Source organism: Podarcis vaucheri (genome assembly GCF_965113315.1).
Source record: "Podarcis vaucheri genome assembly, chromosome: 8".
Taxonomy (NCBI): domain Eukaryota; kingdom Metazoa; phylum Chordata; class Lepidosauria; order Squamata; family Lacertidae; genus Podarcis; species Podarcis vaucheri.
This window is the reverse complement of record NC_138766.1, coordinates 55,872,156-55,889,416: the sequence shown is the minus strand read 5'-3', so window position 1 is coordinate 55,889,416 and position 17,261 is coordinate 55,872,156. Positions and strand designations below refer to the sequence as shown.

The window sequence follows — 17,261 nt, the reverse complement described above, 5'->3', positions numbered from 1 at the left end:
TCAAGTATAAGGATACAAAATCCTATACTTGTTTTCAGAAGAACTTTCCCAAGCATTTTTTTTCAGTAGCACTGCATAAACTACTTTGTTATTACAGTTTCAGAGGTTCAGTATTTTTTTATTCCACTTCCTAATCAATCACATTCCTATATTCAGAATGTGTATGCGTTGTAAAAAAAATTGTTTAATTAAAGAGGAATTATTCCACTGTAGAAAGTAGCTTTATATTTTACATTCACGTATGTTTGAGGGAGGCAAATGATAATAAGGTTTATGTTAAAGGAGCTCTTTCTGAGTTGTTCGTTGCTAACTAGTTGCACCATATATTTCCCAACCTCACTGGAGTGCAAGGTGGACTTTCTGGAGATCGTAAAAAGAAGCAAAAAACAAAATCATTTTGATTTTGCACCATCTATTACCCAGATGTGTGTTTGTGCACACACCTCTTTGATGAGGAATGCATGGTGTGTGCATAGGAATGCATAGGCCTTTTCCTACAGGAAAGTGGAATTCTGTTGTGATTCATTCCTTTTAAGCAAGAACTGCACCAGTCTAAGAGGGTACATGAGATTCTCAAGACAATATAACAATAAACTCTTTAGCTTGTTCACTATAAATCTTGGACTACAAGGCTTTTTAGACAAGCTTCTTGTTAGGGAGAAGTCTTGTAAAATAGACAATAATGGGGATGCATCAGTGGTTTCCTTCCTTCTTCCCAGCTGCCAGAAATCAAGGTGTTCCTGTGAACTTTCAAAGAAAACAGGAACTTCACGTAATGAACTCTGTCTACTTTTCTTCTGCTTCAGACTACCTTAACTATCATTTCCCAGTGTGGTATGTCATACTTATTGTCTGTTACTTTCCTGTGCTGTACAGGCACTAATATTTAGCAACTGTATTCAGGTGACGTAGTTTGTCCTTGAAAGACAGATTTAGTCTGAGTGAATATTTAAATATATTTTGAATTTATATGCCCAATGATGTGAGGTTAATTTTTTTTAATAAGTAAATCGGATTTTTTACAAAAGGTTCTAAAAGATACCGTGAAAGTCAATAATGAAACAATTAAAGGCTTTCTAGGCATGGTTGCTAGACTTCTTCCCTTCTTTTTGCTTGAATAACGTATGCTAATTGTAGCAAGTATATTTTAGAAGAAAATGTATAGCATGAGATTGCCTCTGAGTCTGACTAATGGAATTGGTGGCAAAGTATAGTCAGAAGTCTCTTTGCTTGAGAAACTACATGATGACCAGGAAAACCAGTTACGTTGTTTCAAGCCTGCAATACTATGTCTACTCATTCCCATTCAAGTCCCATTCAATTCAGTGGGGCTTTACTCCTAGACAAATGGGGTTCCAACCTCAGTCAGTATTTTTGCTCCTTCCCTTGCAAATGATAATGAATAGCTTCACACTTATTTCTGTTCAAAACCTAAGCAGCCTAATTAATCCTTCAAATATCCCATAGCTCAGGGGAGGACAGACTTCAGGCTTGTGGGATTTACATTTTTTTCTATTAAAACCCGAAGATCTATTAACCAGAGCCAGGTGCAAACAGACACAAGTACTTAGAATTAATAAATTCTGAACCCAGTGACTTTGAGCATCAGTACAAAACTGAACTCTTCAGTCCCTCCACACATTGATGCATCACTTTCTGCTTCATTTCAGCACTATACAGCAATGTGGGTGTGGGAGTCATTGCTAAACAATTGGGGATTTGGGAATCCTTGCAAATCTACTTAAATTCCCCAGAAATCTGCTGGTAGATTTTGCTCCACAGTGTCCATCAATGCCCTAGCCTAGCCTAACCTGTCATATGGAGGGAAATAGTTAAATAAAGGAAAGTATGCAATTAGGGGGGACGCGGGTGGCGCTGTGGGCTAAAGCCTCAGCGCCTAGGGCTTGCCGATCGAAAGGTCGGCGGTTCGAATCCCCGCGGCGGGGTGCGCTCCCGCTGCTCGGTCCCAGCGCCTGCCAACCTAGCAGTTCGAAAGCACCCCCGGGGGCAAGTAGATAAATAGGTACCGCTTACCAGCGGGAAGGTAAACGGCGTTCCGTGTGCGGCTCTGGCTCGCCAGAGCAGCGTTGTCACGCTGGCCACGTGACCCGGAAGTGTCTCCGGACAGCGCTGGCCCCCGGCCTATAGATGTGAGATGGGCGCACAAACCCCAGAGTCTGGCAAGACTGGCCCGCTCGGGCAGGGGTACCTTTACCTTTACCTTTATGCAATTAGGGCAGGAAAGAGGGACCTGTGGCCCTCCAGCTGTGGTTGCACTTGCAACTTCTCTAAGCCCCAGCCAGCATGGGGCTGTGGGTGTGGATCATGGGGGTTGTAGTTAACATTTGAAGAGCCTGAACTTTTCTGTCCATGACATAGGCCATGATATAGAAATCTTCTGTATTTCTGTTCAAGCCAGCAAAACCTCTTAGCCACAAACGCTGTGACCCAAATTCTAAAAAGTTGGTTATTCAGGATTAGAGTGGCAAATTAGAGTGCAAGAACCACCCACATGTGTTGCCTCTTGATTCACTGGAATCTTTGATTGTCCTTGAATCTTCCTGCCACAATTGACATCCTCTCCTGCCACACCAGTGTGGCAAGCCACACCGCTTGAGAACCACTGACTTAAACCATCGGTCTAATAAGGCACATATATATGCTTTTGTCAATATATTCTCTTCCCCCATCCCAAGCTTCACAATTATGTGGCCCTCCAGAGGAAAGAGTACAGAAAAACTAGTGGGGAAGATGGAAGAATGACTGTGGAAAGTCCAAAAAGTTCAGCAAGTGTGTAATTATAGCAATTATCCACATTCATTTAGGGAAGTGGGGAGAAGCCCTCTTTATGGAAAAAGGCATTTTACAACTTTTAAGAATTAGAATAAAAATAATTAATGGACTGAGTAAAGGTAAAAGGAGCCCTGACCATTAGGTCCAGTTGTGACTGACTCTAGGGTTGTGGCGCTCATCTCGCTTTATTGGCCGAGGGAGCCAGCGTACAGCTTCCGGATCATGTGGCCAGCATGTCTAAGCTGCTTTTGGCGAACCAGAGCAGCGCACGGAAACACCGTTTACCTTCCCACTGGAGTGGTACCTATTTATCTACTTGCACTTTGATGTGCTTTCGAACTGCTAGGTGGGTAGGAGCAGGGACCGAGCAACAGGAGCTCATCCTGTCACGGGGATTTGAACCACCGACCTGATCGGCAAGTCCTAGGCTCTGTGGTTTAACCCAGAGCGCCACCCGCGTCCCTGTAATGGACTGATATATACAAATATTAAGTTGTGTATTATCAGGCAAATGCTGTAACAAATTCAGTCTGCTTCTGTTCTTAATCTGATAGTCCCCAGTAAATGGCTGCAATAGGACAAAGGTAGCTAATCACTTTAAACCCAAGGACTGCATTCAGTTTTGACCAACCTGCTTGAGGGTTTGATGCCAGAGGAGAGAAAAAGAAATTCATGTTCACCTGCATGCACTGTACTGCACTGCACTTGTTCACCAATGAATCTCTGTCTCTGGCACACACCACAATCATGCACATACAGGGATCCTTTCTTTTTCTTCCCCTGTGCAACTCTTCATTAATTCTACAGGTGACAGCACCCTTTGTCTTTGTCCTCAGTGCAACTTAATGGCAACAGCAATCTCTCCATTAACTTGACTGGAGAAGGGAAAAGGCCCTTGGTGGGCCATGTGAGGCTGTCTTGTGGGTCTGATCTGGTCCATAGTTCATAGATTCGTCACCACTGCCACAGGATACAATAGTATACCTTAAGGCAGCTTACTGTCAGTGTACCATAAGAGCAGTGCTAGGAAATATTTGTTGTGCCAGATGCTTACATGTTTTATGCTGGTGCTTAGCAATGTGAAATATTATTTTGCCGCATATGACCACCTCTTTTATTTATGTATCTCTATGGTCTCCCTTATTCCTGAGTTCAGATCTTTGTAGTTGTATACAACCTTGATAGCATCAGTTTTATAGACCGTTATTCATCTCCCTTTTCACCTGACCACTGATACTGTGCTAGTGGCACAGGTTGATGAACCTGAAAGTCAACAGGAAAAACAATTAGGACATGCAACAAAAAGTTGCAGTGTATCCTTGCAGTGTATCCCCCATAACAGGATTGTTCTGTACTCTCTGGGCGCTATAAGCTGTAAGGGCTTAAGCAAGCCAGTTCAAGCGCGTAAGCAAGCCTGTCATTTCATATGAAGCTAACTTTGGTAACAGGTTGTGCTTCTCTGGTAATTCATTATCCAAATTTAAAAAGCATACTTAGTTTTTAATACAGCACAGGACCAACTGTTGTAAAGTAGTTGTACAATACCCACAGTAGATGAAGCAGAGCCTTTAGCAAAGTGTAATGGAAGAGTGGTTTGGGCAGGATTCTTCAGGAAAACTTGGAAAGGAATGGGGTTGAGACAAGGCAGATCCCAGAATAAAATGACATTGCCAACCCAAAAGTGAAAAACTAGGTTTAGAAAACCCGAATTTACAGTGGGTGGGCATGATGTAACCACAAGTTTTTGATGTTGAAAATTATTGCAAAGACATGTTCTTTCTTGACAAAGAATGAAATTTATGATATTTTATTGCTTGTAATGAAAATTTTATGTATTTTGGACATCATGGGGGAAAATGGCTACTGGGTAGCCATTTCGTACAACTTTCCTACAATCCATAGCTGTAATAGAAAAATATTAATGAAACAAAGTTGTATATCTTAAAAATTAAAATAATATTGGTTATTATAGGTTCTTTTTGAAAGTGCAGACTTGTTTTAATTTTGGGAAATTTTGGGAAATTTGAAGTTATTACAGCTATGGATTTTCTAAACCTAGTTTTTCCACCCAAAAAACTAGGCTACAAGTGCATTTATTTTTTTAAAATTAGGCATTTATAAAATCTTTTGAGTGCTGGTGTATTTTTTTCTTAAATCGTCATCATTTTATTGAGCTCTGTGTAAAATTTCAATCTGATACTTGTTTATGGAGAAGAAGAAGAAATGTACGCAAGGGTATCTTATGCCGAGGGTCTTCTCTTGCGGGGGCCCAATTAGTGCCATTGCCTTCCGTTAAGAGTTTGGGTGTAATCCTTGACGCCTCCCTTTCCATGGAGGCGCAAGTCACAGCAACAGCCAAGGCGACATTTTTCCACCTTCGCCGCATCAAGCAGTTGGTCCCCTACCTTTCCCGCCCCGACCTGGCCACAGTGATCCATGCGACAGTCATCTCCAGGCTTGACTACTGTAATTCGCTCTATGCGGGGCTGCCCTTGAAGCTGTCCCAGAAACTCCAGCGGGTACAGAATGCTGCAGCGAGGCTCTTCACGGGGTCTCTGCCATGGGAGCATATTCATCCAGTGCTTTTCAAGCTGCACTGGCTCCCGGTGGAGTACAGGGTCAGATTTAAGGTGCTGCTTTTGACCTTTAAAGCCCTTCACGGCCTAGGACCCTCGTACCTACGGGACCGCCTCACCTGGTATGCCCCACGGAGAGCCTCAAGGTCCATAAATAACAACACCCTAGTGGTCCCAGGCCCTAAGGAAGTTAGATTGGCTTCAACCAGAGCCAGGGCCTTTTCAGCACTGGCCCCAACTTGGTGGAACGCTCTGTCTCATGAGACCAGGGCCCTGCAGGATCTGATTTCTTTCCGCAGGGCCTGTAAGACAGAGTTGTTCCGCCTGGCCTTTGGATTGGAGCCAATTTGATTCCCTTCCCCCCCTTTTTTCTTTTTTCTTTTCCTTCTCCTGCAATGAGGCTTCATTTTAATATTTTAATGTTCCATTATTTTAATGTTGTATTTTATTTTTGTTTTAAGTTGTAATCACTCATCTTGTTTTTATTATTGCTTGTAAGCCGCTCTGAGCCCGGCCTTGGCTGGGGAGGGCGGGGTATAAATAAAAAATTATTATTATTATTATTATTATTAATAGGGACAGACAATGCAGATTTAACAAAACTTCGAAGTACTATAAAATTAAAACCGTTTGAGATGGAGGGAAAAATTTAAGTGGGTTTCAAATTTCATCAACATCCGAGACGGAGGGTGACATGACCTCATTGAAATGACATGGAATGACCCTTTCCTTAAACTCAGGTTGATGACGGTTCTTGGATATTCTTAAGCATTTCTATTTGGCTAATTAGTCAGGTGTTCACATGAATTTATCTTTACCTGTCTTGCAGCCCAGGGCTGGTCCAGCCATTAAGCAGAGTGAGACTGCTGCCTCAGGCAGCAGAAGCCCCCAAGGCTGTGTCCTTATGGGCACCCCTTCTGCCCCACTGCCTCCACCGCTGCCATTTACACTGATTTCCAGCGAGATTTTTCTTCAAATTGGCACCATTGCTGGAGGCACCAGGATGGCACTTCCTGTTTCTCCTTAAGCGAGTAAAATGGGACACTCCACCCCTGTTGCAAGCTACCTATTTGATGAAACATAGTTATAATTAGATTATGAAACAATGAACTGAAGGTTGGGAAGTTCCCCTTTTCAGATCTTGCCTCAGGTGACTTGGTAAACAATTTTGAGTATAGCACAATAAACACAGAAAAATTTCTAAATATTTTACCCTACCTTGCCTTAACCTGAAATGATTTTATTCCATTCTTTCTAAAAAAAAAAAAAAGCCCAGACCAGTACACTACATTTAAAAACTTATAAATGATCAACATGGAAAGGCAGTGAAATAGCAGAACTACTAAATTCCATAGCCCGTTTATGGCCCAAATCCCCAGGTGAACATTTTAAAAATTGGTATCTGAATAGTGACAGTGTGGGGGACAACCACATTTCCTTTGGGAGGGAGTTCCATGTTGAGGGTGCTGCCACTGAGAAGGCCACTGCCTTAGACCACCACCAATAAGCCAGGCCACTGGTTGGATCTTGGAACACAGGCCTGTAGGTATTGGGAGAGCACTCCCATTGGGAGAGTAGGTATTCGGAGGAGTACTTTGCTCCTAAGTCATCTGGGGCTTTGTACACCAGTACCAACACATTAAAGTAGGCCCAGTAGCATGCAGTCAGCCAGTGCAGAGTTCTGAGGATTGGAATCACTTGAATCCCATCTGGCTGCCCCTTTTAGGAGCCTGGCAACCACATTTTGCACTAACTGCATCTTCCAGACTATAGTTAAGGGTAGCCCCACGTAGAGTGCATTGCAGTAACAAGTCATGAGGTTATCAGAGCGTGGATTACTGAGACCTGCTGTCCAAGTCCATGAATTGCTATAGCTGGTGAGGAGTAACTATTCCCACTGAGGCTACTTGTACTTTGAAATCTTGGAGAGCTCCCAAAGCATGCACCTTTTTCAGGTACAGTGCAACCCCATTCAGAGCAGTCTCTTCAATTCCTGGACTTGGAAACTCTAAATGTGAGCAGGTGGTTCTTAAAGATTAGCGTCTACAGCTCCAGGTCCTCTGTGCAACAGCAACAACAAAGGTGGTTATTCCCCCACTTTGCAGGTGTTTTCAAGAAGAGGGTGTGCCCATGAAGTAGTCAGTGAAATCTTTTGAGTCAGATGGTACAGATTCCTTATCACCAGAAGAATTCCTTTTGAAGGTAGTGTAATGTTGTAAGCGGATTTTCTCTACAGATTTTCATATATGTGCTTTCATGGGGTGGAGCCAATTGTATTGGAATGATCAGATATGTTTTCAATTGCCCACTCTACTTGCAGAAAATGTTTCTTAGGAGCAAGGCAGAGATGGAATGAGATTCTTAATATTTGATAATGGAACAGCAGCAATGATCTGAAAAGGACAAAAGTCATTGCAATTTTGGCAGGACACTATAATTCCTCTACAGAACAGGAATGTTTTCTTTGGAGATGGACTTTATTGATACTGACTGCATTTATCAAAGAGTGCACAAGTATGTTGAAGAGTAACTAAACAAGATTATGAGATTTAGCATATGCTGGTGGAGAAACTGAGATGAACCCCCGATGGTTGCCTTTGCGTCCCAAGGTAACCATATAACCCAGATTAGAAGCTCTTACTATTTTTCATTGACAGAAGCTAGTCCAATACAAGATATCATTTTTAAGAGCAATGCAACTTCTGTCTAAAGTAACAAAAGAGAAGTCAGCAGTTACCTAACTGGCAGACAAGTCAGTCATTTATGAGGGCATTAAAAAGTAGTTCAAAAGAGGTTTTCTTTCCAGGAAAGTACTCAATCCTTCATATTGAATGTCCAGTTGTGATGTGGCCTTTGCTTGCCTGTCATTTGCAACTGTAGTTCTGGTGCTTCTTTGAGTAAGCTTTTGCAATGCAAAGTTGATATCAAATGTTAACCTTCCCTTCTCTTCTTAACAGGTTATGAGGTGCACGGCCTAGAAAAAATACCTGATGGACCAGCCCTATTTATTTTTTATCACGGAGCAACACCTATAGACTTTTTCTACTTCGTGTCTGTTCTTGCTAGGAAGAAAAGATACATCCATGTAGTTGCTGATCACTTCGTTTTTTCATTACCAGGTAAAAACTGTGAAATGTGATTATGATGCTTGTAGATCAGTTAAGAGTACTAACTGGACATCTGAAGACACGTGTTATGGACAGGGTTTATTTGTTTGTATACACAGGTGCATTCATACATAAATTCAGTGAGCAAATATGCAGTTTGAGAGTTTTAGAACAACTCAAAATGCAGAAATGAACACTGGCTGTGTTTGTATGTCGTTTTGTCCCCCCCCCCCATACATTTATATCCTACCTTTCTTCCACCATGGAGCCCAAGATGGCATACATATGATTCCCAGGCAGTTCTGCATTGAGATTCTGACCAGGCCTTGGCCCTGCTTACCTGTAGCAATGTGGTAGCTCCATGTGACTTCAGATTGCAGACCTGGGATCCATAGCTTACCATGACACATGAACACACTCACTGAGAATGTTCTTAAATTGTGGCTTCTGCATTGCAGATTTGAAATTTAACTTACTTTATTATGATTTGCTTACTGGACTGAGTTCTGTCTTCAGTGGTGAAAATCGGTAACAATGATCTGAAAAGGGATTGACTGTACCTTTTCTAGTTGTAGCCCTTTGAAGATGGAAACAGAATCTTTCATGACTTTTAAAAATATATCCTATATTAAAACCTAAATAACCATTCCTGAGGAATGGTTAGAAAATAAGGTGTTTCTTATTCACAGTTGCAGTCCCATACAGATGTAATACTTAACAGTGGTTATCATTTGTTTCCTTTACCCTTTGCTAAAATTCCCAAATGTGCCATGAAATATATCTTGCTGTGCTAAGCCATTACCCTTCGGTGAGAGTGGTGTAGAAAGACACTGTTAAACTAAATAAAATTTAATGTGACCAAATGGAACGGTCACTTGCCAAATTATTAATTGTACCGAGAATTCTGTCTGATTACACCAAGCTCTATGAAGCTTTTAAATTTATAGTCTATAAAACAATTCACAAATTTTATGAAATATAATGTGTCTTCAAAACACTGACTTTTCTAGAGTGATAATAGTAATGGTTTGTTGTTTCTGTATTAGTACCATGTAAGCCCTGCAGCACTAAGCTTGAATTGGCCCAAATGCACCTGATATGTGGAAATTAGGTAACAAACTTTGTCCTAGAGAAAACTGATGAGTCAATCGTTGCTTAAAATTATCACTATTTTGTTTTGAAAGTACCGTATTTTTTGCTCTATAAGACTCACTTTTTCCCTCCTAAAAAGTAAGGGGAAATGTGTGTGCGTCTTATGGAGCGAATGCAGGCTGCGCAGCTATCCCAGAAGCCAGAACAGCAAGAGGGATTGCTGCTTTCACTGCGCAGCGATCCCTCTTGCTGTTCTGGCTTCTGAGATTCTGAATTTATTTTTTTCTTGTTTTCCTCCTCCAAAAACTAGGTGCGTCTTGTGGTCTGGTGCGTCTTATAGAGCAAAAAATACAGTAAATGTTTCGTTTGTTTTTTTTATAAATATTTTATTAAGTTTTAACAATAAGAAAATTCCAAAAAGATACAAAAACAAGAGAGAATACAAAATTACAAAAAACTATAACACAAACATTAAACACAAAAAAGAGAGAAGAAAACACATGTACAGAAAAAACAAAAAAATTCCTTTTTCTTAATTTCTCATCTTCAATTAACTTATTTTCCTGACTTCCTCACATCTCCCGTTCTTGTATCCCTTTTAATAATTAGTTCAGCAAATTCATGTCCTATTATTTTATCTATTATTTATCCAAATCATACATTTTGGCTTATTGCTAGAACCCCTGCGGTTCATTTCAATGTCCTCAACATTCAAAAATTTTACAATGTTTATGCAAATAAATTTTAAATTTCGTCCAATCTTCCTCCACCAGCTCTTCTCCCTGGTCTTGGATTCTGCCAGTCATTTCCGCCATCTCCATGTAGTCTATTAATTGCACCTGCCAATCTTCCAGAGTGGGTAGATCTTGTGTCTTCCAATGCTTTGCGATGAGAATTCTTGCTGCTGCAGTAGCGTACATAAAAAAAGTTCTGTCCTTCTTTAACACCGATTGGTCCACTATGCCCAGGAGGAAGGCCTCTGGTTTCTTCGGGAAAGTATACTTAAATACATTTTTCAATTCATTATATATCATTTCCCAGAAGGCCTTGATCCTTGGGCACGTCCACCAAAGGTGAAAGAATGTACCTTCAATCTCTTTACATTTCCAACACTTATTATCGGGCAGATGATATATTTTTGTAAGCTTGACTGGGGTCATGTACCACCTATAAATCATTTTCATAATATTCTCTCTTAAGGCATTACATGCCGTAAACTTGATCCCGGTGGTCCACAACCTCTCCCAGTCAGCAAACATAATGTTATGACCTATATCTTGTGCCCATTTTATCATTGCAGATTTTACCGTTTCTTCCTCAGTGTTCCATTTCAACAGCAGATTATACATTCTTGAAAGTATCTTAGCATTGGGTTCTAACAGTTCTGTTTCTAACTTTGATTTTTCCACCTGGAAACCAATTTTTTTATCCAAATTGTACACCTCTCTTATTTGAAAATAATGTAGCCAGTCTCGCACCTTCTCTTTAAGCTTGTCATAACTCTGCAATTTCAGTTTATCACCTTCTTGTTCTAAAATTTCCCAGTATTTTGGCCATTTGGATTCCATGTTAAGTTTTTTCAAGGCTTTCGCCTCCATAGGTGATAGCCACCTTGGGGTTTTACTCTCCAGAAAGTCTTTATACCTTATCCAGACATTAAACAATGCTTTTCTGACAATATGGTTTTTAAACGCCTTATGTGCTTTTATCTTGCCGTACCATAGATATGCATGCCACCCAAATACATTGTCATACCCTTCAAGATCCAAAACATCTGTGTTCTCAAGAAGCAGCCATTCCTTCAGCCAGCAAAAAGCTGCTGACTCATAATAAAATTTTAAGTCTGGCAGGGCAAACCCCCCTCTTTCTTTAGCATCAGTGAGAATTTTAAGTTTTATTCTGGGCTTTTTGCCCTGCCAGACAAATCTAGATATGTCTCTTTGCCACTTCTTGAAACAGTCCATCTTATCAATAATTTGCAATGATTGGAATAAGAATAACATCCTCGGCAATACATTCATCTTAATAACAGCAATTCGACCCAGCAAGGAAAGCTTCAGGTTCGTCCAAATTTCTAAGTCCTTTTTCACCTCTGTCCAGCATTTCTCGTAGTTATCTTTAAATAAATTTACATTCTTAGATGTCATGTTCACCCCCAGGTATTTTACCTTCTTTACTAATGTTAGATCTGTTTCATTCTGAAATCTCTCAAAAATACAGTAAATGTTTTGATTAAGCCTAATATTGATGCAGGAGGATGTGAACAAGAGGTGGGTGCTGGACTGCATTTAGATGTATAAAATCCAATTCTTTCATGGTTTTGTTCAATATTTCCATTTTTCTTTTTTGCCTACTGTTTATTCCAGATTTCTCTCATGAGCTATTTGTTTCTTAACTCTTTGCAGGTTTCAAAATCGTAGTTGATGTGTTTCGTACTTTGCCTGGCTCACAGGAGGAATGTATAAAAGCATTAAAGAGCGGACGCTCATTGGCCATTTCACCAGGAGGAGTTCGGGAAGCCCTGTTTGCTAATGAATACTACCCCATACTATGGGGAAATCGTAAAGGATTTGCTCAAGTGGCTATTGATGCAAAAGTGGTGAGTGTTTTCTGAGCATAAATGCAATATAACTTCAGGCATCTTAACCAAACCAGCACAGCACCATCAGTGTTGGAATCTTTCTATATGTAAAATCAACAAAGTAAAGTCAGATGATTTGCTTGCTCATGTTCTTCATCCAGAGAGAACTACAAGAAGCAGAGACAAGCAAGCAGAAATTGAAACAAAATGGCTCTTCAAAAAATGTTTGTATGGAAGCCCACCACATACATTGAGAATCTATATAAATAATGTTTCCATTTATCCAAGTTGATCAGATCTTACATATTCCAAAGTAGTTGTATAAATGGTAAAGTATTGTGTTAGTGCTCTGGTTCTTCTGTGTAACACCGTACTTCTGTTGCTTTCAGATGTTTCGTCTGATTGACTATCATACAGTCTGATGGCTTGATCCATCTTTTTTTTGGAGGGGGGCTGTCCTGGTACAAAAAAGGCTTTAATTGTATCAGTCTTTTCATTCTGAGAATTAATTTCATTTGCCCTTAATTGTTTTAAATAAATAGAAGGCAAAGTCTGCTTTTTCAAATTGCATTGAGGATGAAATTAATGATCTTATGGACAAAATAATGTTTTTTAACAGGAACAGCTCACATAGAATGCTGAGAAGTACCGTATTTTTTGCTCTATAAGACACACTTTTCCCCCTCCAAAAATTAAGAGGAAATGCAGGCTCCATGGCTTCAGCGAAAGCAACGCAAAGCCAGGAGAGCAAGAGGGATCGGTGCGCACCGATCCCTCTTGCTCTCCTGGCTTCGCTTTGCTGGAGAGGCGCTGCACAGCTTTCCCTCTCTGTGCAGCGCTCCTTCAGCAAAGCGGGAGGAGAAATGGAAGGGGCTCCGTTTCTCCTGCTGCTTCGCTGGAGGGGCGCTGCGTAGAGAGGGAGATTTTTTTTTCTTCTTGTTCTCCCCCTCTAAAACTAGGTGCGTCTTATGGTCTGGTGCGTCCTATAGAGCGAAAAATACGGTATCAGAAGTGATAAGATATTGATTGTGATCCTATATACCTTAATTTTTAGCATTCCAATTGTTTCTGTTAGAATATGCGGCTATGAAACACAAGCATTTGGGTGAAATAGATTATTGTTCTAGTTGTGAGTAGAGTGGTTTGGTTTTCCTTTGAAAATACAGATTGACCTTGAGGGTTTTTCTTACTCCAAAACAAATTCTTTCTTTCTCTACAGAATCACATTCTAAGTTTATAGGTGTAATAATAGGGGATTCATATTATGCTGTGGCTAAAAACTCAATTTTGTGATAGAGACCCAGGTTCAAATGCCCATTCCCATATGAATCTCATTGGGTAATCTGTTTCACTGGACAGCTGTGAAAAGAGTAAGTGGGAAAATTGCACTAAGCTCTTTGGAGCAAGCATAAGATACAAATGTAATTAATGAATGGTTTAGCATGGTTCTCTCGGCTTTCTACTCATTTAATTAATCCTATAATGATACAAAGTAATCGTTAGTGAGTAATCACTGAGGAATGCACTCTGTTATTTAGGATGCAACGCCTTGAGTGTGAGACAGAAACTGCTAACGCATGTCCTTCATCTTTACAGCCCATCATTCCCCTTTTCACACAAAATGTTCGGGAAAGCGTTCGAACATTTGGTGGAATAAGTAAGCAACTTCAGTTTCTTGGGTTTTTATATTATGCTTTCAGTTGTTACATTTATTGCTTTCCTGGTTGAACCTTTGGCTTGCTATCTTTGGTGCATATAGGGGTAAGATTTTCTTTCTTGAACGATGTGGTTGACATTTTAATCATTAAGTGCTGTGAAGTGAATATGTATTTGTAATCCAAAACATCTGGAGGGATGAGGTTGCTTTATGCTAACTCAAGCTCTACAAATCCACAAGTGTCAGTTGTCCTTTTGGAATTATTAGCAAAGCCTTAATACCTAGATATATACTGTTCTGTGTAGCAAGGTGTTCCAGACTGGTTCCATTTTTTCTTAAATCTCCTATTACATCCCCCCCCCACCCATGCCTTTGACATTCGATTTTGTAAAAAAGAGAGACAGAGAAAAAGTGTAATTCACAACCATTATAACAGAAGGCTTTGTTGCCTTTCTATCCCCTGATCCTTTTTGTTGCTTTCCTTTCTATTGTTCTCTGCCTCCACCCTATTCATGCTCAGTGCTCTCATATGTCTGCTTCTCAGCCTAGCCTTCAACCATCCTTTAGGCAGCCACCCTGCATCTGTTTATCCCATACTTTAGTTTCCATACTTCGTAAGTCATCTTTCTGATCTGCTTTCCCTGTGCCGGCTTCCTGCCTTCTCTTTTTCCTAGGCACTATACAAGAGGTTTTCCCCACCCCACCCCCCAAACCAGGCTCTTTAAAAAAATAAATGGAGGGTCACTATTGTAGTTGTTAAGTAAATCTTAAAATATTAGCTAATTGCATGTATAATCAAAGATAAAGAAGGCAGACTAAATTTCATTTAAGGGTCTTCCTAAAAGGGGTGGGGAATTTGCTGCAGTTCTCACACTTGTTTAGATATAAGTTCTGTTCCTCTTATGACAATAGCACATTGATTGACTATGGTCCTATGAAGACCTAAAGAAAGGCTAAGCAGAGAATCTACTGGTATTTATCACAGGACATGCTCCCTGTCTTATAACACAGGTATTTAAGAAAGCAGCAATATGTTTCTAGAACAATGACTCTTTCCTCCAAAGCAACTTTTGGAATCTCTTTCTTTTACTATTCTACACTAGGGAAGAGAGGTTATGTAGGATCTAAGGCATCATTCATACTTTATACTAAGCTATAGTCTTGGATTCCTGCACTTCTCTTTTTCTTCTCACAGTCATGCAGAAGAGGAGATCATAAGTTTTTGCTTCTGTTTTCAAGTAACTGTAGTTATTCAGTATGTTGAACCAAGAACTGTGGTTAGTGTTAACTATAGTTAAGGAAATGCAGTAGGATTCCCTAAACCAGAATTACGGTAATATCAACAGTTTGTCCAGATTCAGATATTACTGGTTGGTGGGAAATGGAAGCAAAAGCTTGTGATTGGTGGTGGGGGTAACATTACATGCAAACACAACCTACATCTTGGAGATATTTCAGCAATTACAGTGGTGCCCCGCAAGACGGAAAACCCGCTAGACGAAAGGGTTTTCCGTTTTTTAGCTGCTTCGCAAGACGATTTTCCCTATGGGCTTGCTTTGCAAGACGAAAAAGTCTTGCGAGTGTTCCGATTTACCCGCTCCCCCCCCTTTTTCTAATCCGCTAAGCCGCTAACAGCCTTTTAGCCGCTAATCCGCTAAGCCTTTAATAGCCGCTAAACCGCTAATAGTGCTAATCCGCTAAGCTGCTAATAGGGTTGCTTCGCAAGACGAAAAAACCGCTAGACGAAGAGACTCGCGGAACGGATTAATTTCGTCTTGCGAGGCACCACTGTACTTCTTCTCTCTCATGACTTCTGGCTTAGAATGCATAATCTGTGCTACTAGCTCAGGATTGGATATACCTGTACATATTCCAGAACTGTGTAGCTTTTAGCTTGCATCAGTAATTTATGAGGCATTACTGTATAAACATGACTTGAAAGCCATTGCCTCCAAGATACCTTTAAAGAGTTGCATGATTTGGGCAACAGAACTTTATTTTACCTGCTATTCTCTTAAATATGTCTCCCCCCGCCTTCTTTTTAATGAACCAGAATTTTTTAGATGGGTGTATGAGAAGACTCGTTGGCCACTAGTCCCATTGTATGGAAACTTCCCTGTCAAACTACGCACATATATTGGAGATCCTATTCCATATGACCCAAATGTCACTGCTGCAGAACTGGCAGAAAAAGTAAGTTTTTGTTTTCATAATGCTGAAGTAGCAAAGTTACTATCCTAATCCTAAATAATTGTAGTGTAATATTCCTATGTTCTGAATAAAGTTATGGAAACATCCCAAAGAGCCATGGGAAGAAGCTGATTAATTTCATTGATTTTGGGGTGAACTGCCAAGATTGCCCAGCGGTATGCTAAATCAGTGGAGAACATTTTGGGAGGTTGTGATTTGAGAATGGGAATGGGAAAAGGTGAATTTGACCTGGCTGAGATAAAGATGCAAAGAACTAAAGAAACAAGAGAGTGCAAGGACAGTAGAATAAGGAATAATGAGAGATGGGAGAAGAGTGGCACATATCTCCTTTTGAAGATAGACCTTACAAGCTTTAAAATACATTTGTTGAAACATATCCAACTTGAATCTTGCTATTCTGGACTCACAGCCAGAAAATCTCTTTTTCCATTCTTGGTCATGATGCCAGAGTGTATTGTGACTTCTCCGCTTCAGGTTTTTCTGGATGATTCAGCCTGTCATTAGGCTGGGTTAAGGAAGAGGACCAAGTTTACCTTGCTACACATATGGGATATTATTAGAGAACAAACATTAGACTTCTTGTGGGTTTCATTGCATATTTTGGGTCTGGACCCCATGTTAACTATTTAGCTTTGCTAACTATATGCTATAAATCATTGGATAGAAAGCATCAGAATTCTAACTTCAACCCACCTGACAAATGCCATTTTGTGCATTTGCATATCACAGTTGTTTTGTAATTTTGAAATTAAACTGCTGGTATCTTGGGTTTTTATTGCTACTAAAAGGGCTAAATGCTGGTTTTAATTTTAATCTGTGACTGACTGAAAGCTGTTACAGTAATGAGCTATTTTCTTTTTGACCTTATAGGCAAAAAATGCAATGCAATGTTTAATAGACAAACATCAGAAAATACCAGGAAATGTATTTAGAGCATTGATGGAACGATTTGAAACACAGAAAAAAGAAGACTAGTGTCTTTTTGGGTTCACAAATAGTTGTAAAATATTTTTAAATTATGTTTATGATGTGATGTAATATTTGAGAAAAATGCTATTGTATTTTACTTTCTTTACAATTGTACAGTTTTACAGAAAAACAAGTTATTTCCCCAAAAGATCCTTGTTAAATCTGGAACTTGGGAATCTTACTCTTTAGGTACCAACACAAAAAATTGATATATTTTTAAAAGCACAGTTGTACCTTGGAATAAGCTATAAAATGGCTTTTTTGGTTTGTTGAAA

General features: G+C 40.0%; 1 protein-coding gene across 1 annotated transcript in view; it reads left to right on the top strand.

Annotated features, from left to right (window-relative positions):
• LOC309539755 (uncharacterized protein) overlaps window positions 1-17,023 on the top strand; it is a 43,371-nt gene extending 26,348 nt beyond the window's left edge. The window contains exons 9-13 of the mRNA XM_082236104.1: window positions 8,327-8,488; window positions 11,974-12,167; window positions 13,746-13,806; window positions 15,860-15,999; window positions 16,888-17,023. Coding sequence (XP_082092230.1) covers window positions 8,327-8,488; window positions 11,974-12,167; window positions 13,746-13,806; window positions 15,860-15,999; window positions 16,888-16,992 — 662 coding nt within the window. The 3' untranslated portion in view covers window positions 16,993-17,023. The remainder of the gene's footprint in view (window positions 1-8,326; window positions 8,489-11,973; window positions 12,168-13,745; window positions 13,807-15,859; window positions 16,000-16,887) is intronic.
• Window positions 17,024-17,261: the final 238 nt, after the last annotated feature.